Source organism: Nelumbo lutea, chromosome 5 (genome assembly GCF_056320005.1).
Source record: "Nelumbo lutea isolate HS-2025 chromosome 5, American lotus-T2T, whole genome shotgun sequence".
Taxonomy (NCBI): Eukaryota; Viridiplantae; Streptophyta; class Magnoliopsida; order Proteales; family Nelumbonaceae; genus Nelumbo; species Nelumbo lutea.
In genome coordinates, this window is record NC_142688.1 from 7,577,981 (window position 1) to 7,599,607 (window position 21,627).

Genomic DNA, 21,627 nt, shown 5'->3' on the forward strand with positions numbered 1-21,627 from the left:
TTTGAACACATCAGTGATGTTAGATCAATGTCATAGAGTAGTCTTAAATCAATGTTACAGGGGGGCTAGTAGGTGTGCGGACATGCTAGCTAATTTAGCTCTTTATCACTTCATTTTGTTCATGAAATACACTATCACACCCATTTTTAGGTCATTTTGTTTAATATATATTATTTTGATAATTTTTTGTTTAGTTTGCCCTTTTTTTGGCAAGTTTTTTTTTATTTTTATTTTTTTTAGTTGGCAAAGTTTAATTTACGTATACAGTTCAATATCCTATTACAATCCGAACTCGTTTCGAATCCGACAAATATACCCCAAACTCGTTAAAGATCGAATTGATAAGATCTTATTCGAATTCGACTATAAACGGATCAATCTGGATCTACCTGTATCCGATTCGTTCGATCCGTTTGCAGTCCTACGAGCACTGAGTTTAGGTAGGGCAACATACACCACGACTTACGAGCATTCTTTTCGTTGGGTGTGGAGAGGGAGAGGAGCCCTAGCTTTAGTCTGTGCTGGTTGTATTTGTCCAGAGGAAGAAGCAATAGAGCTGCAGAAGGTACAAGGTAACAAGGGAGAAGATGTCTCGACGGGAGGGTCGAGAATCCGAGACCAAACGTCTCCACTCCAAACCTGAAAGAGAGCCCAGGTTTCCTCTTATATTATCTTTCTCCCTCTCTCTGTGTATCAATGTTAGGATGAATTCGATTTGGGGTTTGAATGGAAAAATTCTACGGCCATTCTACTTATTTGTTTATTAGTTTTTCTTAGCTTTTGATAGTTAAGTTAAGGCATGGCATCTGCACGAGTCAATTGAACATCCGACTGTATGTTACAGGAACCCAAATGCACACAAATAGGAAGTTTTCATATGAAACGTAGAAAGGTAGAGCAACCTAAGGACTGGTCATGCCTGTGTGAAACAAAATGATTAAGAAGCATATGAGAATGAAAGTAGTGATGCTTCTAGACTTAGATGGCAATTGTTGGGATTATTCCTTAAAAAGCGAGAAAGAAAAGAAGTGAAAATTTCTAAGAGTTCCACTAGGAAATGGGTTTGGTGCATTTACAAGTTCATAAACAAGAACCGCGTAAAGTAGAATTATATCGAGATAAGGATGACGTAACCGCAAGGTAAAAAGATTTGAAGAAATTGTTTGCTTCCTCCGATAGATCTGCTGTTGGAGACAGCACCGGTACGAGGCTTCGCAATCATATTTGTAATGCGTTAGTGAGTGTAGTATCTATTATCAGTGGGCGGGGGGGATGGTCTGAACTATTTTTTTACAATTTGCATGTTGCTCTATCTCGTCGTTTAAGTGGCAATTTTTGTGATGTTCCTGAGATTCCATCAGTTTTACATAATTAAGGCACGATCGCATCAGGAAAGCATTGAGTTTCTATCAGTTTATTTTTCCATCCTATTTCTTTTACAATAAGTCAATGGATTAAATCTGTTTTACCATATTACCTTTTCTGTTTCTGTAATCACACAGACTCGCAGACACATGTCTGTATCTATATCTTATGACTGCTTAATTACTTAGGTTTCTCTCCTGAATATAATTGCAATTTTACTTACTGGTACTGAATCTCTCCTGTTTCCTCCCGCTTTCTTCCAATTTTCAATTAATATTGGTGATCAGGTGACACTTCACAGTTACCATTTCATTACCTTGGTTCAATAAGTCATATTAGGACTATAAGGGAGGGATTCAAGAGGACATTACTCATAGAATTATGGGGTGGATGCAGTGGATGGGGGTGTCAATTGGACTAGATTTGGTCCAATCCGATCCAGTCCAATGTGAGTCCATTACAAATGGTCCAGGTCCAATCCAATCCAATAAATATTTTGGACCATTTTGGACTGGTCCAATTCAATGTCTGGACCGTCCAATCTGTTCAAGTTTGGTTTAATTTAGATTAATTCTAAACCAAACCTGGTCCATTGACACCTATATACTTATCTTCTATCAATAGACTACACATTGGCTCAATCCAACCCAATCCAATAAAAACTTTGGACCATTAAGTCTGGACTGGTCCAATTCAATATGTCTTGTTGGTCACTCTGTCCAATCCATCCAAATTGATTTTGGTTTGGACGGGGTCCAATCTAAAACCGGTCCATTGACACCCTTAGCAGTGGAGATGTGTGCCTAAAGGTATTGTGCATGCTCAGTGCATATGCCAGTTAAGTTGAAGGGAAAGTTCTATATAGGAAATCAATAAGTGATATAGTAAAATACTTATAAAAAAGAAGTAATACACTAAAATTTCACAGAATTAGCAAAGTTTATAAAAAACAGAATTAGAAAAATTCACTTTTTTTCTTTGAAAAGGTAAAGTAATTTGTATTGATATAAAAAATATTGACAAGATGTCCATGTACAAAGAGGATTTGTACAGTAATCCATTGGACAAGCCATTATATACCAAAAAAAAAAAATCTGTGGACAGGAAGGAAGACCCTAGCTCTCCACCCCCCCCCCCCCCCCCAAAAAAAAAAAAAAAAAAAAAAACCTCTCTGACTGGAAAGTCAAGCTTAATAAAATCAAAAAAGGACACAGCTTCAACAGGGTTTATCTTACTCAAAAACTCAAGCATTCTCTCCAGCCAAATAGCCCACATGATTGCTAAAGGAACCAAGGACCACATGGATCTGCGTTTTTTACTCGTACCATGAGATAATGGGGGCCTATATTCTGCTAGAGGAAATGCAGTGATGGAAAAGATGGTTAGAATTTTCCTTCTTCTGCTCATAAAGAGGGCAAAGGGAGCAATCCAAAACCATACCATGCCTGGAAAAATTATCCTTTGTCAAGCATTTGTCCAGAATTACTACCAAATGAAAAACTTGACCTCTGAAGCAAAATTCACTCCCTTTTCTATTTGTTGGAGACCTTGAAAAGAGATGAATGGCAGAATCCTTGCAGTGAAAAATAATGATGTGCAAATAGTGACTTGGAAAATCAAAAGACCTAACTATTTATCAAAGAAAAAAAATCAAAAGATCCAACTTCTCTTGGGTTTCAATTCTGAAAGGTTATTACTTATGACTTATGAGGGTCTCTGGTTCTCCAACTTCTTTCATGTGTTCAATGCCAAATAGTTAGGATGAGGATTTGGCCAGTTCATCTGAATTGGATTCAATTGCAAAGTTGTCATTTAATGTCAGCATGTACAAGAGCAGCCACTTTGTGCTAAAGAAAAGCCAAAGATTAGGTCCATATCTAGTCTACCCATCCCAAGACCCCAGATAGTTGGGACATCATTGGATAATGGACTGATTACCCTTTATATCTGAGATGCTTTTATTTTCATTTTGCACACCTAGTCCATCTAAGTTCTTGTTATCCTGTGGAAACCCTGTTTCTTCAATTATGTTTTCATCATATTTCTTGCTTGAATGATCCCCAATCTAACATGATTCTACAATTCATTTTCCCCTTGAGTTTTTTTTTTTTTTTTTTTAATTTTTAATTTTTATTTGCATGGACAGTCTCACAGGTATGAACTACATTTTTACTGATCTGTGCATATCACTTAATTTGTCTACTTTTGGTGCCCTTCTAACATAAATGGATGCTTGCTTGATCCTAGTCCCAAGAGACCAAGGAGAGATGGGAAACCAGCTACAGAGAGAACATCAAGTGATCGTAATTTGGATATTATTGACCATAAGGACAGGGATCAAAAGCATCGTAGGCGACTGCAAGATGCTTTACCACTTGAGGCTCCATTAGCACCTGAGTCAAAGGTTGGGGCTGATATTGCAGACAAAGATTTTGACAGGAAGACCAATGAATTTAATGATGGCACCAAACGTTCATCCGATCCAACTGAAGTGCCTCGGTCTCGATCTTATTTTCAGGTTTTGTTTTAATTTGTAAAATATGCCTTAATTTATAACTATTTGCTTATGCCCCTCTCAATTCATGAAATATCCCTTTTTCATAATGGTTTCCTCGTTCCCTTTTCATACTTAGTAGTCAACCAATTCAACTTTGAATTGCTGCTTTGATGCATACATGTCTCCATTTTCTGCTTGTGGTCTTGAGTTAAACTTTTTAGTTACTTGTAATGATGCAAACCATTGCATATGTGCAGTTTCTGCAATTTATGCATGAATACTTCAGGATGAATAGGTATCATTATTATTTTGAGCAATGGTTTTTTTCACGGGATGCCTTAACACTCAGATGTATCTGGTGGATTACAACTAATGTCTCTAATTAACTCAGTTATGTCAGCTTGTATGGTAGAGTTCATGGTGGGGAAACCCAGTCAACCCTCTAGCTTGGACTTATGGACTTGTGCATGTTAAACTGCTTAAATTGTTCTCTGAGATACATACTTTGTAAGTTGATAATTTTGGGAAAAGACTATGACTTAGTTTAACACCTCCAGAATTAATAAGTATCAAATGTCCATGGTAGTCTAAACAATGAGTTTGTGTGTTTGTTTGAGAGTGAATGTTTGTCTTTACTTATTTGATACAACTTAACTGAATAAAGGCTTATCTCAATCATATGAAGTTGAAAGAATTACCTTGTTTGATATGTTCTCAAATTTTCCTATATATTTCCTGTATAAATTAGCTAAACAATTCTTAATCATTTGAGTACCACTGCCATAGATGAAAACACATATACATGATATCCGAAGCAACAGAAGGCTGATATTGCTAGATTAAAGTCAGCATAATCAATTGTTTGTATCCATTGTTTACTTCATCCCTATGTTCAAGTAACTAATGGATACCTGTGTTAGGTCGGATTATCTGGTTATTTTTTCAGTATATATGAACCTTTTTATTTCTGGCCTCATGTAGCGGGATTCTTGTTGGGATCCATGCCTTCGAGTGCTTCCATGTATATAACAATCTTTAGGCCTGCCTATGTCTTATATACAGCACGATGAACGTGGTAGTGCTGGGCAAGGTGGTCGAAACTTCAGCCGCAGAGGAACTACTGGTGCGTTTCCTCAATTTCATTCAAAATTTGTTGTTGTTCCATCTCAGTTCTCTCTTTGACTAGTGATTTGTTTTATTTCTTTTTTATTTATTTTTGCTAAGAAAAAGCAGTGAGGACTTTAATATGTAAATGATATTTGGGCTAAGGTTTAACATGTTGATGTCGGTGGAAATGTTGGTCATCCTAATATAGGAAACATGTTGGAAATATTGTAAAAATTATACACATGGTGGAAGCATTGTAAAATATGCATATAATGATATTTTATAAAATGATAAAAGAAGTACGACACCTTTTTTAAATTATTACCTTTTTTAAATCATTAAAAAGCTAAGAAACTAAGGTTATAGACAAAAGAATACATTCTAAAGTTGTCTTGTAAACCTTAAGATTCAAAGCTTCATGATAGAATGAGTTAAAACAAAATTTCAACTCATAGAAAATGTAAATGGTTATAATATATCAGTGAAATAATCTATTACACAAACAAAAACTAATATTTAACTTCATGTTTCATGTTTAAAATGAATATTGAGATAGCTCAAAGTGGTAATCATGTAAGTTAGGCGGTAAATAACATTGTTATGCCACATATCTACAATATTGCTACCAACTTATGTTAATCTCTTGTACTATACATAGTTCTGGTAATGTTCACTGGGGAAAATGTCGATTCCAGTAAGATTTCATGTCGCTACCCATGTAAGTGGAGATGGAAATATGTTGTCAAAGCTATCTCTTGTACTCCACTTAGTGCTGGTAGTGTTCATTGAGGAATATGTCAATTCTAGTAAAATTTCGTGTTGCTAGCCATGGAAATGGAAATATGCTATTGGAAATATTAGGGACATTTTACACCATGATTTGAACCCATACCATGCTTATACTTGTTCATCAATTGCAATGAGTTTATAGGGTAAATTGTATCGTCCAATTGTGTAGCCATATGAATCCTGGTATTTATGTGGGGATGGGAAGGTACAAGTAAGCTTAGTTGGTTTGTTGACACAGGTGGTTCCAGGCCCACCCAGAAAATAGTTGGTCTTAATTGGATATTGGAGATTGACTGTTCCTTGCAGAAAACTGTTAAAAATAGAAGGAAAATGCGGATTAACTATTCTATAATTTTCAGGGATTATGTGCACATATGTACATAGGTATCTGAGTGGTCAGTTACCCACTGACATGTGAAAATAAGTTCAATCCAGTTCTCCATCTTCTGATTTACTTATTCACCATGTGGCTGGTGCAAGGTTTGGTAATCCTTTTGAATACTTTTGGCATGTGCTGGATGGTGCCTTGAGGTGTGCTGGACTTGAGTGCAAAATGATTTACTCAAAGGGGGGGAATTTTGAGGATTGTATGTAATTTGCTTTTGTTTTTTCCTGTTGGCCCCGTTTTGGAAAGAAGGACACTCCCAAGTCTTTGGGGAGAGAAGTGTAGGGAGGGATCCTTTGCACTGTATTCTTATGTTCTATCTGGAAATTATTTAAGAGGCATGAGATTTTGCTTTTTTGGGGTTCAGTGGCTGAACATGTTCTTTGAGGGGCACTTGTAAAAAATGTTATTTGAGGGGCCATTTGATAATAGCTGAAGTGGATGAACTAAATGACTTATTGCTTTGTCTTTTAGTGAATAAGTTATTAAGGAGGTTGTGAGCTCCTTAATGATTGAAGCTGAAATTGTGTTTATATGTGGGTTATTTCTTTCTCATAATATAGTGCAATCTTATATTTCTATTAGGGAAATTATCTATAACCCCCCCTCAGTTAATAGGCAATGTCTTAAACTTTCCCTTCCTTTTAGATACCTCTAGATAACTCCTTGTCAAGCATATTCTATTAATTGGTTAACAGAATATGTTGTTACTGTAATGCCCCCGTTTTCTTCAGAAAACTTAGCTTGTAGGCTTTTGAGCATTCCAGGTGTTGTTTTTCTCAATATTTTATCTGCAATTGAAAAACTTTTTGAGTATTCCTTTTTGCAACTTCTAATTCTTTTGCTTCTCCGTAGCATTTGTAGTTTTCTCCACATTATCCTTCTTCACCATCCTTGATCGAGTCCCTTTTACTTGTCTACGATCTCCACTTCTTCATGCTCTACTTCTGTTTGTGCTCGTGTCTTCTTCTCTTTGATGATTTGACAAGGAACTTTAGATAAGATCTTCATAGAGTAAATAACTGGGCCTCTAATCTTGACTTTTCTAGGGAATTTTTTGTATGCTCTGTTTTTCCCTGCATGAAAGATGGTTTTAGATGATACATAATGTCAATCAAACTTGGTTTCATCATACACATTTTGATTTTGGTCAAATCTACCTCAGATATGTGTTAACACGTGTCATGTAACCTGTAATATATATTGTTCTAAGCTTATTTTGATATAAAATAACTTTAAAAGGTAACCTGGATTCTTTTTGTTCATTTTTACTTGAATAGGTTTAATGGTTGAACTAGATGGGCTGATTGTTTGACCTGTAACCCAGTGGCTAAAATGATTGTATTGAGTCCAAGTCTGCAACAGTGGTTTCTCTGAATTAGATAACATGCTTTTTCTATTTACTCTCATTATTCCTTCTCTACAGAGCTAATGAAACCCTGGCTTCTCTAACTTAATGGCTTTGGGGTTATCTTGTTTTCTTATTCATTGTGTGCTTTTGTCATTGTTCCTCTTCTTAGAGCGTAGATGGTGGAGAGATCCAAAGGAACAATCTGGTGATAGAGAATCAGACAAGGGTGGGTCAAATGACATGCGGCAGAAAGATGAGAAGACCCAATCTAAAGGAGAAGATAAGAGTGTTTGGCACCACGATGGGTTCTTTCAGTTGGAGGCAGAAGCACCCCCGCAGGCAAAGAAAAGACCTGCATTTAGGGAGAAGAAGATGCCACCAGATTCTGGAGCAGAAGGCATAAAACCAGCAGGGTCTGTCAGGCCTAGCCGTCCCGATCGCCCTGTATCAGGGAGTGAAAATAGGGAGGAAAGAGGAGGGCGTCATTTTCGTGATATGGACAGAGATGAGAGACCACTCACAGGAGACCGGGCCCAACCATATAGGAGTGAAGTACAGAGGTCTGGCATTCCTCCAAGAGAAAGGTTCAGTGGTGGCTCTGGCTTTAGGGGAAGAGACAGATACAGTGGAAGGCATGGGGAACAGAAGCAGTATCGGCATAATACATACCGTGTGGAGAAATGGAAGCATGATCTATTTGATGAAGCTAATAGGAGTCCTACTCCAAAGAATGAAGAGGACCAGATTGCTAAGGTTGAAGCTCTGCTGGCCTTGTAGCAATGCAGTTGCAGGGGTTCCAGTTCCTACGTGTTTGTTACCAATTCTTTTGTGTCTGAGTGAGTGCGTATGGCGTTAACTAAGTTATAAGTTAGAACTATGGCAAGAACTATGAATTTGTCTTGAGTAAACAAAGATTCCCTAGAGATTTTGTGAAGTTTTAACGAGTGATTATTCAATAAGCTCTTTTTCAGTCATGAATCATGACCATGCCTTGAACGTGTTTATCGTTCATTGGCTCCAAAACTGAGAAATAGAATAATTGTGAAACTTTTCTATTTTGGAGTCAAATTATTTATAAAGTTTTATGCAAGACTAGGTAAATCGCCTTCATTGCATGGATGATGAATTTTCAACTTTTAAGCGATGTTTTTTTTTTTTTTAATAAATTTAAGTATCAAAGATTGATAGACTGTAAAACATTTAGAACGGTCCTGGTGCCATAGCAACTATTGTCTTTTGACATCATTAGGCACGTGCCGTAACCACTTAAAACACTTGCATTAAAAGAGCGAAATCACCATCCTTGGTGCTGGAAAAGACGGGAATTATTCGAAACTTGGTAAGCCTAAGTAGTTTATTTGTTAGAAGTTAGAACTAGGAAAAGAACATCAAGTTAGTAACCATTAAGTGGTTACCACATATTTCTGTAGCCTCATAAAGTCCAATTTGACAAGCTCAATGATTCCCCCAACAACACTATATCATATGCTCAATTGGCGCTTACCACAAAATATAAGAGAAAATATAGATATAGTCTCAAAATTGACACAATATGAATAATAAACACATGATATTTGCTGAGAGAAGAAATTTGAATCATAATGAGAAGCAGAAATGCTTGCTTTTCACTTGGCAAGGGCCCTTCACAGGAAGAGAAAAATAAGACTCAAAATTGTTGCAGATACAACAAATACCTGTATTATTGTCTAAAATTTCTTACAAATTGCAAATAAACGAGAATCCAATTCATGCATCGTTTTTTTAGCAAGCAAATCCCACCCATAAATTTAGTGGTCAAAACTTGCATGAATTTTTCTTGATCAGCCTATACTGAGGTAGGTTATATGCCTAAAATGAAACAATGGCCACAAACTAATTGGTACAAACTTTGGGTAAATGGCCTCTTCTGAATGTGGGTCATTCATTTAGTAGGCAAGTGTGGTGAGTTTATTGGATACACTGATTGTTTGATCTGAAAGCTTTGCATATGGTCTGGCATAATAGGATGTGTTTCTCTACATGCCACAACCTCTGGTAAAGGCCTTGATTTAACACAACCATTTGGAAAATTGATAACTATATGCATAATGAGTAGCTATGTAAGACAGTAAAATTGTTTTCAGTGAATTCTAAATCATATCAAGGCAATGAACTTAAAAAAGTTGAACAAACCAAAAGTAGAGATGAAATTAAGGGCCATGCACTGCTTTTCTGTGTAAGTGTATCAATACTCAAAAATATTCAAATGAATGAGAGTGGTAAACTCTCATAACATTATGAACAAAAAGTTACTTGAGTAGTTTGCACTTTGCACATTCAGAAATGACATGAAATTGGTTTTCAACAAAAACTAGGACAGAACTAATTACCTATTGCTGCTTTTTGTACAAGTTATTTATAAAATTTTCTTCACAGCATTCTTTCTCAAGTTATATGCCCATTTACGCACTGCAGAACCAGTACATGAATTTTCAATGGTCTATCAGATGCAGGGCTGGTGGACAAAAGGAAGCCTACCACTTGATTTGTCTTGTCAAAGGGGAGATTTTGTTCTGAATCTGATGATTTCAGTTCATCTGAGCTATTGGCTTCTTGCAATATTACGGTGAAAGAAATTGTTTAGTCCAGGGCAGAAACTTTCTTTGCAAGGTAACTTGGGGGTGGGGGTGGAGAGTAGGGGTGATCATGGGCCAGGCAAGGATTAGCACCTATGATAAGGGCTATAGTCTATGCCCGGGCCTGAAATATAAGCCTGGGCCTTGGTCTGTATGGGCTCGGGCCAGGCTTTGGGCCTATGCCATTAATACATTATATTTAATATATTATATAACATATAAAAGATGTTATAATTTATATAAATATAATACACTATATTATGTGCCGATATAAAATAAAATCTATATACTTAGCTATATACTTTATATATTGCAGGCTGAGCTGTAACTAATCATCCCTACTGGGGAGGGTGAAGGCAGGATTTGATCAGGAAGTGGGAAGTGGGAACTACATCCACTACTTTACCAGATGATCAACTGATACCTTCCGGTGCAGAGCAGATGCTAGTGGAGCAGATGCCTGTGGAAACCATATTTAGTTGTTTCCCTGCAGCGTGGTTCTCTCCATAGGATGTTTTTAGATGCAAGCAGCTGTTGCTTGTATCTTCAGCTTAAGACCTCATTGTTATCGCCAACTTGAAGCCAGCTACACCCAGGTTCCTTTTTCATTCCTCTGTCTTTCATCTCTTTCCTCAGTTTTTGCACATATTCCCACCTCCCTGCGGCTGCAAACACATTTGATAGAAGTACCAAAGCAAGTGGTTCGGTGGGAAAACCTGTTTTCATAATTTTATCTGCAACCTCTATTCCTCTCTCCAACTCTCCCAAATTCGTACAAGCAACTAGAAAGGTCAACCATAACGAGTCTCTATGCTCTGCTGGAGATCCTTGAATGAATTCCTTGGCCTCTTTGAACCTCCTTCCACCAGCCAAGAGGTGCACCATGCAGACCAAATGGTCTCTCTCAGGCTCTATCTCCATCGCATAAAACACGCTCTGCCCAATATCAACAAGCCCTCCATGACTACATGCAGATAAAACACAAGTATACGTTATGTTATTAGGCTTCAACCCTTCTCTTATCATCTCTTGAAAAAGATGGATAACATCCATTGCTCTTCCATGGTGAGCCAATCCTCCCATCATTGTTGTCCATGAAATAAGGCTTCTTTCTTTCATAAGCTCAAAGATTTTAAGTCCATCTTCTAAATTGCCACATTCTGAATACATGTTGATCAAGGAATTCTCCACACGAATTTTGCCATCGAGGCACATTTTTACACCTAACGAGTGGACCTGCTTGCCATAGTCGAGCAAGACTAGATTGGTGCAGATCCCCAGAACTGTAGTCATAGTGATCTCATCTGGTTGTAGTCCGGATTCCATGAAAGCAGCAAAGACTTGCAGTCCTCCTTCTCCTTGACCACTTCCACCATACCCTTCAATTAAAGAGTTCCAAGAAGAGACATCTTTCAGACCTATCTCTGCAAAAACCTCAAGCGCATCTTCCATGTTCTTGAACTTAGAGTACGTTCGTATCATTGTGCACCCAGTGAAACAATTTGAATTTAAACCTGTTTTAATTGCAAGTCCATGGAATTTCTTCCCCTCTGTTTCATCATCCAAAGTGGAACTAATAGCAGCGGAAAGGGAAAAACAACTGATTCTCACTCCTGACTCTCTCATCATACAGAACTTTTCGAGTGCAGTTTGCAAGAAGCCATTTTGTGAGAACCCAGAGACAAGAGAGTTCCAGGAGACCTGGTCTGGTTGGATAATCTCGTTGAAAACCATCTCAGCTTCGAAAGCCCGCCTGCAGGCCATGTAGAGGGAGATGAGAACGTTGGAAACCAAGATATGCGCGAGAAAGCCTCTCTTAAGTGCATGGCAGTGGAGCTAGCAGTAAAAAAAGGAGAAGAAAAAAGAGTCAAATTCAAAATCCAAATGCTCCAAAAATATGGGGGCCAAGCACCGATAGTTGGTGGATCACCTGGATTCCTTGGAACTGGAGCTGTTGTTTGGCACAAGCACTGATAGCGCTGGCATATGTGAATTGGTTGGGAGGAGAAAACGGGTCCTGGGAGACCATGAGCAAGAAAAGCTTAAGAGCATCATCAGCATTGCCGAATTGGTCGTAAGCAGAGATGAGCGCTGTCCAAGAAACAGTGTTCCTTGTCGACATTTCGTCGAACAATCGATGCGCCCAGTCCAACTTGTTGCATTTGGCGTAAAGATTGACGAGGTGATTCCGCACGTACAAGTCGGAGTCCAACAGAGGAACTCGTTTGAGAATATTGGCATGGATTGAACGGCCCATATTAAGAGATCGTTGCTTTGAACATGCGCCAAGTAAGGAGCCCAGGACAGTTGGGGTCCATTCTATAATGGCTGTGGCGGGCATCTTGTTTGTGAATTGTGATTCTGGTTCCTGTTCGATATTCCTGCAGCTGGCAATTCTTGGCCAAGGTGATAAAATTTCTTTCAGTTCCAATTTATCCAAATGCAAGAGAGCAGTTTTTTTTTTCCCTTTTTTGTTTTCACTTTCTTGCCGACACTTGTTTATAAACACTGCTATTGCTAATCACACATTAACATTTGGATGAAAACATTTTCATTTCATTTGGGTTTGGAGGAGCTCATTTTATCCATTTCAAGGCCTTCCGGGTCATTTGATCTCTGATTGAATGTTGGGTATTGGCTTCAATAAATTCCTTAAGGTTGCCACTACCTCCTGAGGAGCAGCTGATAAGTTATTAAATAACTTAGGCTATTTTTACCCATAACCATTAGATTTTCTCACTTGATTTTTATTCTAACATCATTTCCCACCATGGTTTTCAAAACCGGACCGGAAAAACCAGGAATCGACCAAGTGATTAGTTTTGTTTTTCCCTAGAGCCGTTATTTTGCCAAAAACCACTGATTTGGTTAGTAAAATATTGGCCTAGACAGTCGAATCGTTCAAACCATTTGAACCGTTCAACAATTTGACCGTTTTTTTTGTCAGAATAGGCTGTCTGTTCAATTAGGATGGTTGAACCGTTCAACCTGGGAACCCGGATCCTTGACTGATTTATTGTCCGATTCAATTTTAAAAACCTTGTTTCCCACCACCTAGTGAGATCCCATTATGGGTTTTGCATGAGGATCCCCATTTGGTGGTCAATTATTCTCCAAACTTGGCTCACTAAGCATTTTGCTATTATGTGGTGTCAATCCTCTATATTACCACATATTGGGCAGTTGGAGTCTATATTGAGCCATTTATTAGCGAGGTGCTTTCTAGTTGGAAGTTTATTAAAATATTAAGTCGTAGGGCATTGGATTCGTCTAGAGTTTAGTTTTTTTTTTTTTTTTTTTAAGTTTTATAGATGTTTGGTCCAATGTACTCCTAGTCCTTAAGAAGTTGTAGGCAGACTTAACTTTTACCTTCCATCTGAGATCCCTGGTATCTCATGTCATCCACCTGATTGATTATGTGAATCAGTGAATGGCTTTTATTATGTTTATGATTTCTTGGGGTTCAGTTAGTAAGTTTTGAGATATCCCATCTATGATTCTCATGGTCAATAAACTCAACTACTGCTTTATTTAATTTGTATTGATGTTCTCCTCATCTTCTTCTCTAGTACTCAAAAGTTTCCTTGATTGGATTCAGGTCAATCCAGTTATTCACTCAAAATTTACATTTTGAGCCATTGCCAACCCTCCACGTTGTTTCTCTTCCGATCCAATTCTTTTGTTAACTTATTTTTCTCCATGCCGAAGAACAATTTTTTGAGGCCTTGTGGTCCAAGTAGTCATCTTGTTTCAAACATTTGTTTTTAATCACTTGAACCTACAAGTTATTTTGCTCATTCATAACTTTCCACCCTAGTTTCATTAGGTTTGATTGATTTGTTTGGTTCATCTTCTAGGCCCAATCCTCCATTTTTCCTATCTAAGCAAACATTATCCCATTTTGTTAGAGCAAAAATCTTATTATTTTGCTTTTTGCCCCACAATAATTGTTTTTGCAACTTAAAAAGAAAATCTTTAGGCTCAGTTTGGAAGGAGTACAAATACAAATATGCACAGTACAAAATCTTACATTTTGTATTATTTTGTATGTATTTGCACTGTACATATTTGTATTTATACTGCTTCCAAACTAAGCCTTAACCTCAATTCAGAAAGAGTATAAATGCAAATATGTATAGTATAAATACATATAAAATAATACAAAATATAAGATTTTGCACACTACATATTTACATTTGTATTCCTTCCAAACTGAACATTATTAGGTTCAGTTTGGAAAGAATACGAAGACAAATACATACAAAATAGTACAAAATAAAAGGTTTTGCACTCTGTATTTGTACTCATTCCAAACTGAGCCATAGGGATATCAAACATAATTTATAAACAAATGTGTTTATATAAATTAGAGACACCCTCTCCACACTAAGGGACCTTAATGCTTAGCTCCTCAAATATTTGCATGTGATTACATGAAATATTTATAAACAATGTGACTTTTATGGCCTTAATCTTAACATTTATATAAATTTTCCCTTCACATGACCATTTTCATCAATTCACTACCTACATGATTTGCATGTGACTTTCATGTGTGGGTTTATTTATTTTTCAAATCCTAAATTGCCCTTATGTTATTTTTTAATACCATTTTTCCTTTCTAGTTTAATTTTTTAAATACATTAATTTTTACATAACTTTCTCAATAAATGGGATAATGACTCACTCCGTGTGTAAGTGCTATCGAGAAAGTGGTTCTTTCAACACCTTGAACGAGTGGTTTCTTGTCTGCTTGATCTTCAAATACCGTGCTTTACAAATGGGTATTTTTTTGTAATTTTGTCATTGTTGTTGTCGGTCCATAATTCAAATGGATAATTTGATCATTTCACTTTTACCGTTAAGCAAAGTGATGGGATCTGGAAGTATAGAGGGTATTTGTTGCAAAACAAAGTTTTGGGGGCTAACATATTTTAGGGTAAATTACAGATTATTACCCACCTTGTACTTTGGATCTCGTATCCACATGATAGCGTATATGTTTGATTTCATTTATGTTTATTGAGTAAGCGTTTATGGATGGTGCCACATAGATGTTTATTGAGATACACATAACGTATATTTATGTTTATTCAGCAAATGCCTCATTAATTGCATTTGTGTGTATCGAAGATTTGTAGACTTTGGTTTCTGTGTGTCTCTCCTGTTTCAGAAGCTTCATGAAACAAGTAGGCATTTATTGACATTTTGCTGATGTAGTGCCTAATGGCCTGTGTGTCATAAACGCCCTCATTAAATGTATTTCTTGGTTTTGTAATCGCACAAGTACAAAATATTTACTGAATAAACGTAAACAGAACCATATAGCTCGAACATCTCAGAAGATATTCCCAATAAACAGCTGTAGTGTTCAGTGAATAGGATCGTTGTGGGCAGGAGATCTGGATTCCGAGGGTAGAGGCAATTACCCTTCATTCATTTGTGACAAAGGCCCTTTCCGTTACATTCTAACTTTGAAAAAAAATCTCATATGAACTTTCAGATTCCAACAACATTTTCGATTTCCATGAGTTAAATAAATGCATGTTGTATTTGTTGAAATTTCAGGTTTTCGTAGAAATTTTAGTTTTTGTTTTTTGTTACAATTTTCATTTTATAGAAATTTCTTAAGTGGGTATTTTGATAAATTTTCATTCTACTTAATGGAAAGAGGGTCTTTGTCAAAATCTCAAAGTTTGGGGGTAATTGCCATTGTCCATAAAGCCCAGTTTAGGAAGAATACAATATAAATATGTATAATGTAAATACATACAATATAATACAAAAAACAAAATTTTGCACTGTACAAATTTATATTTGTACTCGTTCCAAACTTGGAAAGAGTGCAAATACAAATATATGCTATGCAAAACCTTATATTTTATGTTTATAAACTTGTATTTATACTATACATATTTGTTTTTGTACTCTTTTATAATGAGCCTATAAAGTAGCAGGTAGTAAGGGTTAACATTTTGCAACTCTCACAAAAGGACCTTGGTATATATTTCATTCATACAATAAGCACCCACCAAAGGACGAAAGTTTATTCTCTTTTTGTGCATTAAAGAGGTAGAAAATTTTTTAAAAGAACAAAAAAATATATATATTACAGATCAATTTCCCTTGTCTTGTTTACCACGTGCAACTTTGAGGTGTAGTAGGACCTGTTAAATGCCCCATGTTGTGACAGTTTCGAAGAGCCAAATTTGTTGCGGATCAGCTGGTTAAAGGGCTGTCCACTTCAGCCTCTTTGATTAACTTATCCAAAGTGCCTAGGTAAGATTATTTAACTTATCTGACTTCTTAGGAAGCTAATTAAATGTAATTGAACCAAAGATTTTCTTCAGTTCAGCCCTCCCAAACAGCCCTTGGGCCAATGGCTATTCAGCATCTTATAGCTAAAGCTAACAGTAAAGTGAAGTTCAGATCACCTGCTAACCCTTCCAACTTGCATGATCCGATACCGCACATCCCATTCATGGGGGTCCCAATTTTGTGGTGGATACACATTTTTTGTTGGCAACATATGATTGTTAGGTATTACATTACATGATGGAGATGGACCAGATGGTTGAAAGGTAGATGCAATAAATGAGCATTGAGTTTCCCACATGAAGATGCGTGCTTGGGTCATTTTCTTGGGGTGCAAATCAAAGAAAATTTTCAAACCAAGTCATTCGGTAACCACTATTTGTTACAACCCAAGCCAGGGTTTGATTTTGATTTATCCTCTCTAATGCCTTTCTTTCTCGACATTTTTAAAACCCATTATTAGGTTTTAGGTAATCAACCTTGTACTTGGTAGAATGAAGCATGCTCAAGGTCATGGGTGTCCCCAACTCCTGGAGATGGGGAAGCCGGGTTCACCATAATCACAAGCCCAAGCCCAAAAGACATTAGTTCCCTCCAGTCCTGTTGGGCTTCTGTGGACTATGCGGGGTGTTTTGAATTAGACGTTCCCAAGTCAAGTCACTTTCTCCTTCCTGAGAGTTGAGACTCACACACCACACATGGCAACGTTGTACAACGTTTCCACTCAAGTCTCAAGTGTGGTTACTTCAGGGTTCTGCTTCTTATTTCTTCCATTTGTTTCCATAGAGTTAGTGCTTTGGGGAAGATATATGGTCTGTGGTGGTTGTGGGCCTTGTGGCTTGGATTGGATTGCAGGTGGAAGCACATCCCAAGTCCCAACCATAGCAAGTAGATGCCTAAACCACAAGGCTACGTGTTTGGCTTGGGTAGAAAATAAGAGACATTAAAAAAAAAGTTGATGGAAAAGTTCATAATAACTTCGGCAAAATTCTTTTACAACCTTCCTTTAAATATCTGTTTTTAGCTTAATTTTCTAACAAACCAAACACATCCTAAAAGTACAGCAGACACCAGACAGCCCCTTGGATGGGTGTTTACTAAAGTACCTTGCTTTTTCTTCCTTCACAGCTTCACTCAAGCACAAGCAGCAAGCAGGGGTGGCCTGATGTCCTGGTGGGTGTGTAACAGACCAACCATTTGGGCTCCGGCTTTTTTCTCAAAAGGGAACGTCTTGGGTCTGAGAACAGAATCCCAGATGACGAATTCACATCTGCTCCTACAGCACATCGCAACCGTGTATTGGGAACATCCTCCCAATAACAAGTACGGGAGATGTTCTGGTGGGGCTCAGATGTGAACCAGGTACATGGGCCTAGCCCACTATAACTTGCCACTTGTTCCGTACATCAAGAATCAGGAAGACAGGAATCCCCACTAGTCGCTACAGGATCATCTATCTGGAATTGGATAACACTACAGTCTACACACATTATAACGGTGGGTCCTCATGATGGATCGGAAACAAGGCACCACTGATTACTGTCACTGGTAGGACCGCAGGGGATTTATCTTTATTAAGGGGCTGGGCGCCTGGGCCCCTCCCGGGTCGGTCTTCTACTACGGTTCCTCTTGTCTTTCGGTCCAGACTCAAGAATCAAAGGTCGAGCCTTTATCGAAAGGCAAGCCTTCTTCGCACGCGTATAAAGAGACTTGGCACGAGCTTAAGTTCTCAGGTTCTGTACGGCCAGATCAGCTATCTACGCTACACGTGTCTGACCCAAACCCCGACGACGCTTTCCAAGGTTTTCTCCTTTTTATCTATCTCCCACGCCAAAGAGGAGAGAGAGTACACAATACAACTATCTTCCTTCCGTTTTTTTTTTTGGCGTAGGTGCAGCCGTGCAGTGTGGGGGAGCAATAACCATTGAGCCAAGAGGGGCGATAGAACTTAGAAGAAGCTCTCGCTCAAGCCTCAAGAGAATCTTCAACTTCATTATTTAAGCTGGAGGAATCACGATTCTATATTTCTCGGTGATTGACCCACCATTGATGAAGTAGCTATACTCCGGTGATGGAGGCGGAAATTCCGACTAACTTTAACTACATGGGGCGGAGCTTCGGTGAACTTAGCATTAATGATGACTCATCTTCTGCTTTCAGTGACTGCAACAGCGATCGATCAGGCGAATTCCCCACGGCCTCTGCGCATAGTCGCCGCCTCCTAGTCGCTTGTGCCTCTGGGGATTCCGACGAACTGATCCGTCAGCTTGTCTCCGATCTCGAGTCCGGCTCGCTCTCCCTGCAGAGGCAGGCGGCCACGGAGATAAGACTCCTAGCTAAGAACAAGCAGGAAAACCGCCTCAAGATCGCTCGAGCTGGCGCGATAAGGCCTCTAATTTCACTAATCTCCTCTTCTGATTCTCAGCTTCAAGAGAATGGTGTCACCGCGATATTAAACCTGTCTCTGTGCGACGAGAATAAGGATCTAATTACCGTGTCGGGAGCAATTAAGCCCTTGGTGAGAGCTCTCAAGTCCGGAACAGCGACCGCGAAGGAGAACGCCGCGTGTGCTCTGCTTCGCCTCTCGCAGATCGAGGAGAACAAAGTTGTAATCGGGCGGTCCGGAGCCGTCCCACTTCTTGTTTACCTACTGGAGAATGGTGGTTCTCGCGGGAAAAAGGACGCATTAACGGCTCTTTACTCTCTCTGTTCAGTGAAGGAGAACAAAATCAGGGCGATTCAAGCCGGGATAATGAAACCGCTTGTGGAAATAATGGCGGGTTTCGAGACGGGTATGGTTGACAAAGCGGCTTACGTTTTGAGCACCCTGGTTTCTGTAGCGGAAGGGAAAACTACTTTGGTCGATGAAGGTGGCATCCCTGTACTGGTGGAGATCGTGGAGGTGGGAACGCAGAGACAGAAAGAGATAGCAACGGCGGTTCTTTTACAGATTTGCGAGGACAACTTGATTTATCGTACCATGGTAAGCCGGGAAGGGGCGATACCGCCGTTGGTGGCTTTGTCACAGTCTGGCACCACTCGCGCCAGAGAGAAGGTTCGTGAAAATCATTCATCTGTTTTCGGTTTACCGTTACAGATTCCCGGTTTTCCGTTGACCTATACTATTAGTATAGAAATGAATTTTTGCAAAGAACTTTTGTCAGTTTCTTTACCTCATGGCGGCTTTTGTCGTATTCTTCACTTCTTCAGGCGGAGGCACTTATTGCTCTACTCCGGCAACCGAGATCCGGGAACAACGAGGCGAGGACGTCAGATGTGTCAGACTAGTGAGTCTCAGCCACCGACCACCGTTAAGAAAAATCAAACTACGAGAACACCCATCGATGGGAGAAAGAAAAAGGAAACGGGTTGAAGTAAAAAAGATGTAAATATAAAGCTATCGAGACTGTAAATTCATGATAGTGAAGTTCTGAAGTGGATCTACTGGTCTATGTCTAATGTCTATGATATGTGATTTGATTGAAGTAGTCTTGGAAGGTTGGATTGAGATATTTTTTGTTTTTTTAATATTAATGAGTCAAGTAAGGAGGTATTCTATACGACTCATCCTACTTTTGCCATGTGGAGATGATGTGGCTAATTTGAACCATCCACCAAGTGAATGAGCCTCTGTCACCCTGTGTATAAATTGGCCATCACTTCACCTTCAATTTACCAGTTCACAGCTGCTCTAGAGGCTCTAACCATTAGGGTTACCCGGTGGGTATCCATCCTACTGGGCAGCAGGTTCTTATTGCTAAACTCGACCCTGCCTGACCTGTATAAGAATATGTTTTAAGTGTTTGGATTTAATAATCTTTTGAATTTTATGTTAAGGATATACAATTGATAGTTTATATGTTTTTTTTTTCACGTTTTAATCAAATAATTAAAAATTTTATTGTTTGTTTATATTGTTTTATTTATTGCTTAATAAGAAAAATAATAGAAAGTTGGATAAAGGTTCCCAACTCAACCTGCTCTACCCTTGAAAGCGAGGAGTGTAGGATTATGGAGTGTTTTGCACTTTTGGCCTTAAGAAGTGGGATGGATAGGTCGATGGATCCTAAAAAAAACTTATATTCGTATTTTGGTATTAGTGAGTCTTGTAAAAAAGAATGATCCCCAAATAATTTATTTTACCTAAAGCAAGATAATTCCTTCTTTGGATTTGGGTAAATCACTTATCCATCTATGCCCAAAATTGTTAATATGTGATGAGGTAACAAAGCAATCATAAAAATTGAGAGCAATAAAAGAACACTGGTATGTATCTAGGTAAGTGTTTACTGGGAAATACTTGCCCAAACAAATGCATTTATCTATATAAGTGATTTATTAAGATGCAAACAAGTAGGAATTGAGAGATTTAGGAAGATAAATAAGCTTAGAATTTACAAAACCATTTCCAAACCCGGCCCTGTTGTCATCATGTATTAATATATATTTTTTCAAAGGAAAAGGGCTTTAATTTAATCAGCTTATGTATGGATGTAGAGGGAATAATGCTGATAATGTGACATGATGGGGACTTCTTTTTGGTTTTTGATGATGTGCGATTTGATATTCCTTACTGGTTGCCTAGTTGAACTGCAAGAAAGATATTAGAAAGTTCGGGTTACTTTACCTGGGGTAGGCACTCCAATACTTAAGTTAGCGAACTGGAGATGTGATTACTAGAATGCTAGAATGCTTGAGAGTTAAATTGTGAGTACCTCCTGAGTTTGGAGGTGAGGCTCTTATATAGGTAGGCTACTGTGAACCTCATAAACACATCAGGGATCTCATGACCAACTAATGAATTCCGTGTAAATAGATAAGACTTACCTAGTCGAACCCAAAGTGGGCGGGGTGATACTAAGCTCTTTTGACATGGCATCGTGATCCCAAAAAATTCGGAGACTATAATTTGCTTAAGGAGGAGGTCACTCGACAGGTCGCTAACTAAACTCAAGTCAAGTTGGTAGAAGTGGGTTGCCCCTCATGCCGACCTAACATCTTGTCGGGGCCAGGGTAGTCTGATGGTAGCAAGTCGCTTCATACACCAACCTAAGGTCCCACCTAACTGTTTGTAGTTCGGTTTGTTGGGGCTGTCCTATAGTGACTGATGTAGTTGTGAAGTGTCCAAAGTGGTCTGCATATGTGGTATCGAGGTGTCTTTTACCTGTTCAATGATGCCACACATTATGATATTATCGGTGGA

At 38.4% G+C, this 21,627-nt stretch overlaps 3 protein-coding genes across 4 annotated transcripts; 2 read left to right on the forward strand and 1 right to left on the reverse strand.

Annotated features, from left to right (window-relative positions):
• Positions 1 to 365: 365 nt before the first annotated feature.
• LOC148850119 (cyclin-like protein) lies at positions 366 to 8,584 on the forward strand. Its single transcript, XM_088946588.1, has 4 exons — positions 366 to 655; positions 3,613 to 3,883; positions 4,925 to 4,985; positions 7,664 to 8,584. Exons 1-4 carry the CDS (start codon positions 588 to 590, stop codon positions 8,269 to 8,271), a joined length of 1,008 nt encoding a protein of 335 aa, XP_088802714.1. The 5' UTR covers positions 366 to 587; the 3' UTR covers positions 8,272 to 8,584.
• A 573-nt stretch (positions 8,585 to 9,157) lies between these two features.
• Positions 9,158 to 12,656, reverse strand: LOC148850120 (pentatricopeptide repeat-containing protein At2g33680-like). Of its 2 annotated transcripts, none has more exons than XM_088946586.1 (2): positions 12,040 to 12,656; positions 9,158 to 11,945 (listed from the first exon to the last, which is right to left on the reverse strand). In XM_088946586.1, the coding sequence occupies exons 1-2, from the start codon at positions 12,448 to 12,450 to the stop codon at positions 10,656 to 10,658; spliced, it is 1,701 nt and encodes a 566-aa protein (XP_088802712.1). In that variant the 5' UTR covers positions 12,451 to 12,656; the 3' UTR covers positions 9,158 to 10,655. The 2 variants fall into 2 exon arrangements, with proteins under 2 accessions (XP_088802712.1, XP_088802713.1); XM_088946587.1 differs by having other exon boundaries at positions 9,158 to 11,862; positions 12,040 to 12,350.
• A 5,604-nt stretch (positions 12,657 to 18,260) lies between these two features.
• On the forward strand, positions 18,261 to 19,984 carry LOC148850121 (uncharacterized). The gene is made up of 2 exons (XM_088942738.1): positions 18,261 to 19,479; positions 19,635 to 19,984. Exons 1-2 carry the CDS (start codon positions 18,496 to 18,498, stop codon positions 19,710 to 19,712), a joined length of 1,062 nt encoding a protein of 353 aa, XP_088798864.1. The 5' UTR covers positions 18,261 to 18,495; the 3' UTR covers positions 19,713 to 19,984.
• The last annotated feature ends 1,643 nt before the right edge of the window (positions 19,985 to 21,627 follow it).

Coding starts and splice junctions, on each gene's coding strand:
- LOC148850119 (XM_088946588.1), top strand. CDS start 588: ATGTCTCGACGGGAGGGTCGAGAATCCGAGACCAAACGTCTCCACTCC. Junction 656..3,612: donor AAACCTGAAAGAGAGCCCAG/GTTTCCTCTTAT, acceptor GCTTGATCCTAG/TCCCAAGAGACCAAGGAGAG. Junction 4,986..7,663: donor CAGCCGCAGAGGAACTACTG/GTGCGTTTCCTC, acceptor TCCTCTTCTTAG/AGCGTAGATGGTGGAGAGAT.
- LOC148850120 (XM_088946586.1), bottom strand. CDS start 12,450: ATGCCCGCCACAGCCATTATAGAATGGACCCCAACTGTCCTGGGCTCC. Junction 11,946..12,039: donor TCCAGTTCCAAGGAATCCAG/GTGATCCACCAA, acceptor TTTTACTGCTAG/CTCCACTGCCATGCACTTAA.
- LOC148850121 (XM_088942738.1), top strand. CDS start 18,496: ATGGAGGCGGAAATTCCGACTAACTTTAACTACATGGGGCGGAGCTTC. Junction 19,480..19,634: donor CCACTCGCGCCAGAGAGAAG/GTTCGTGAAAAT, acceptor TCACTTCTTCAG/GCGGAGGCACTTATTGCTCT.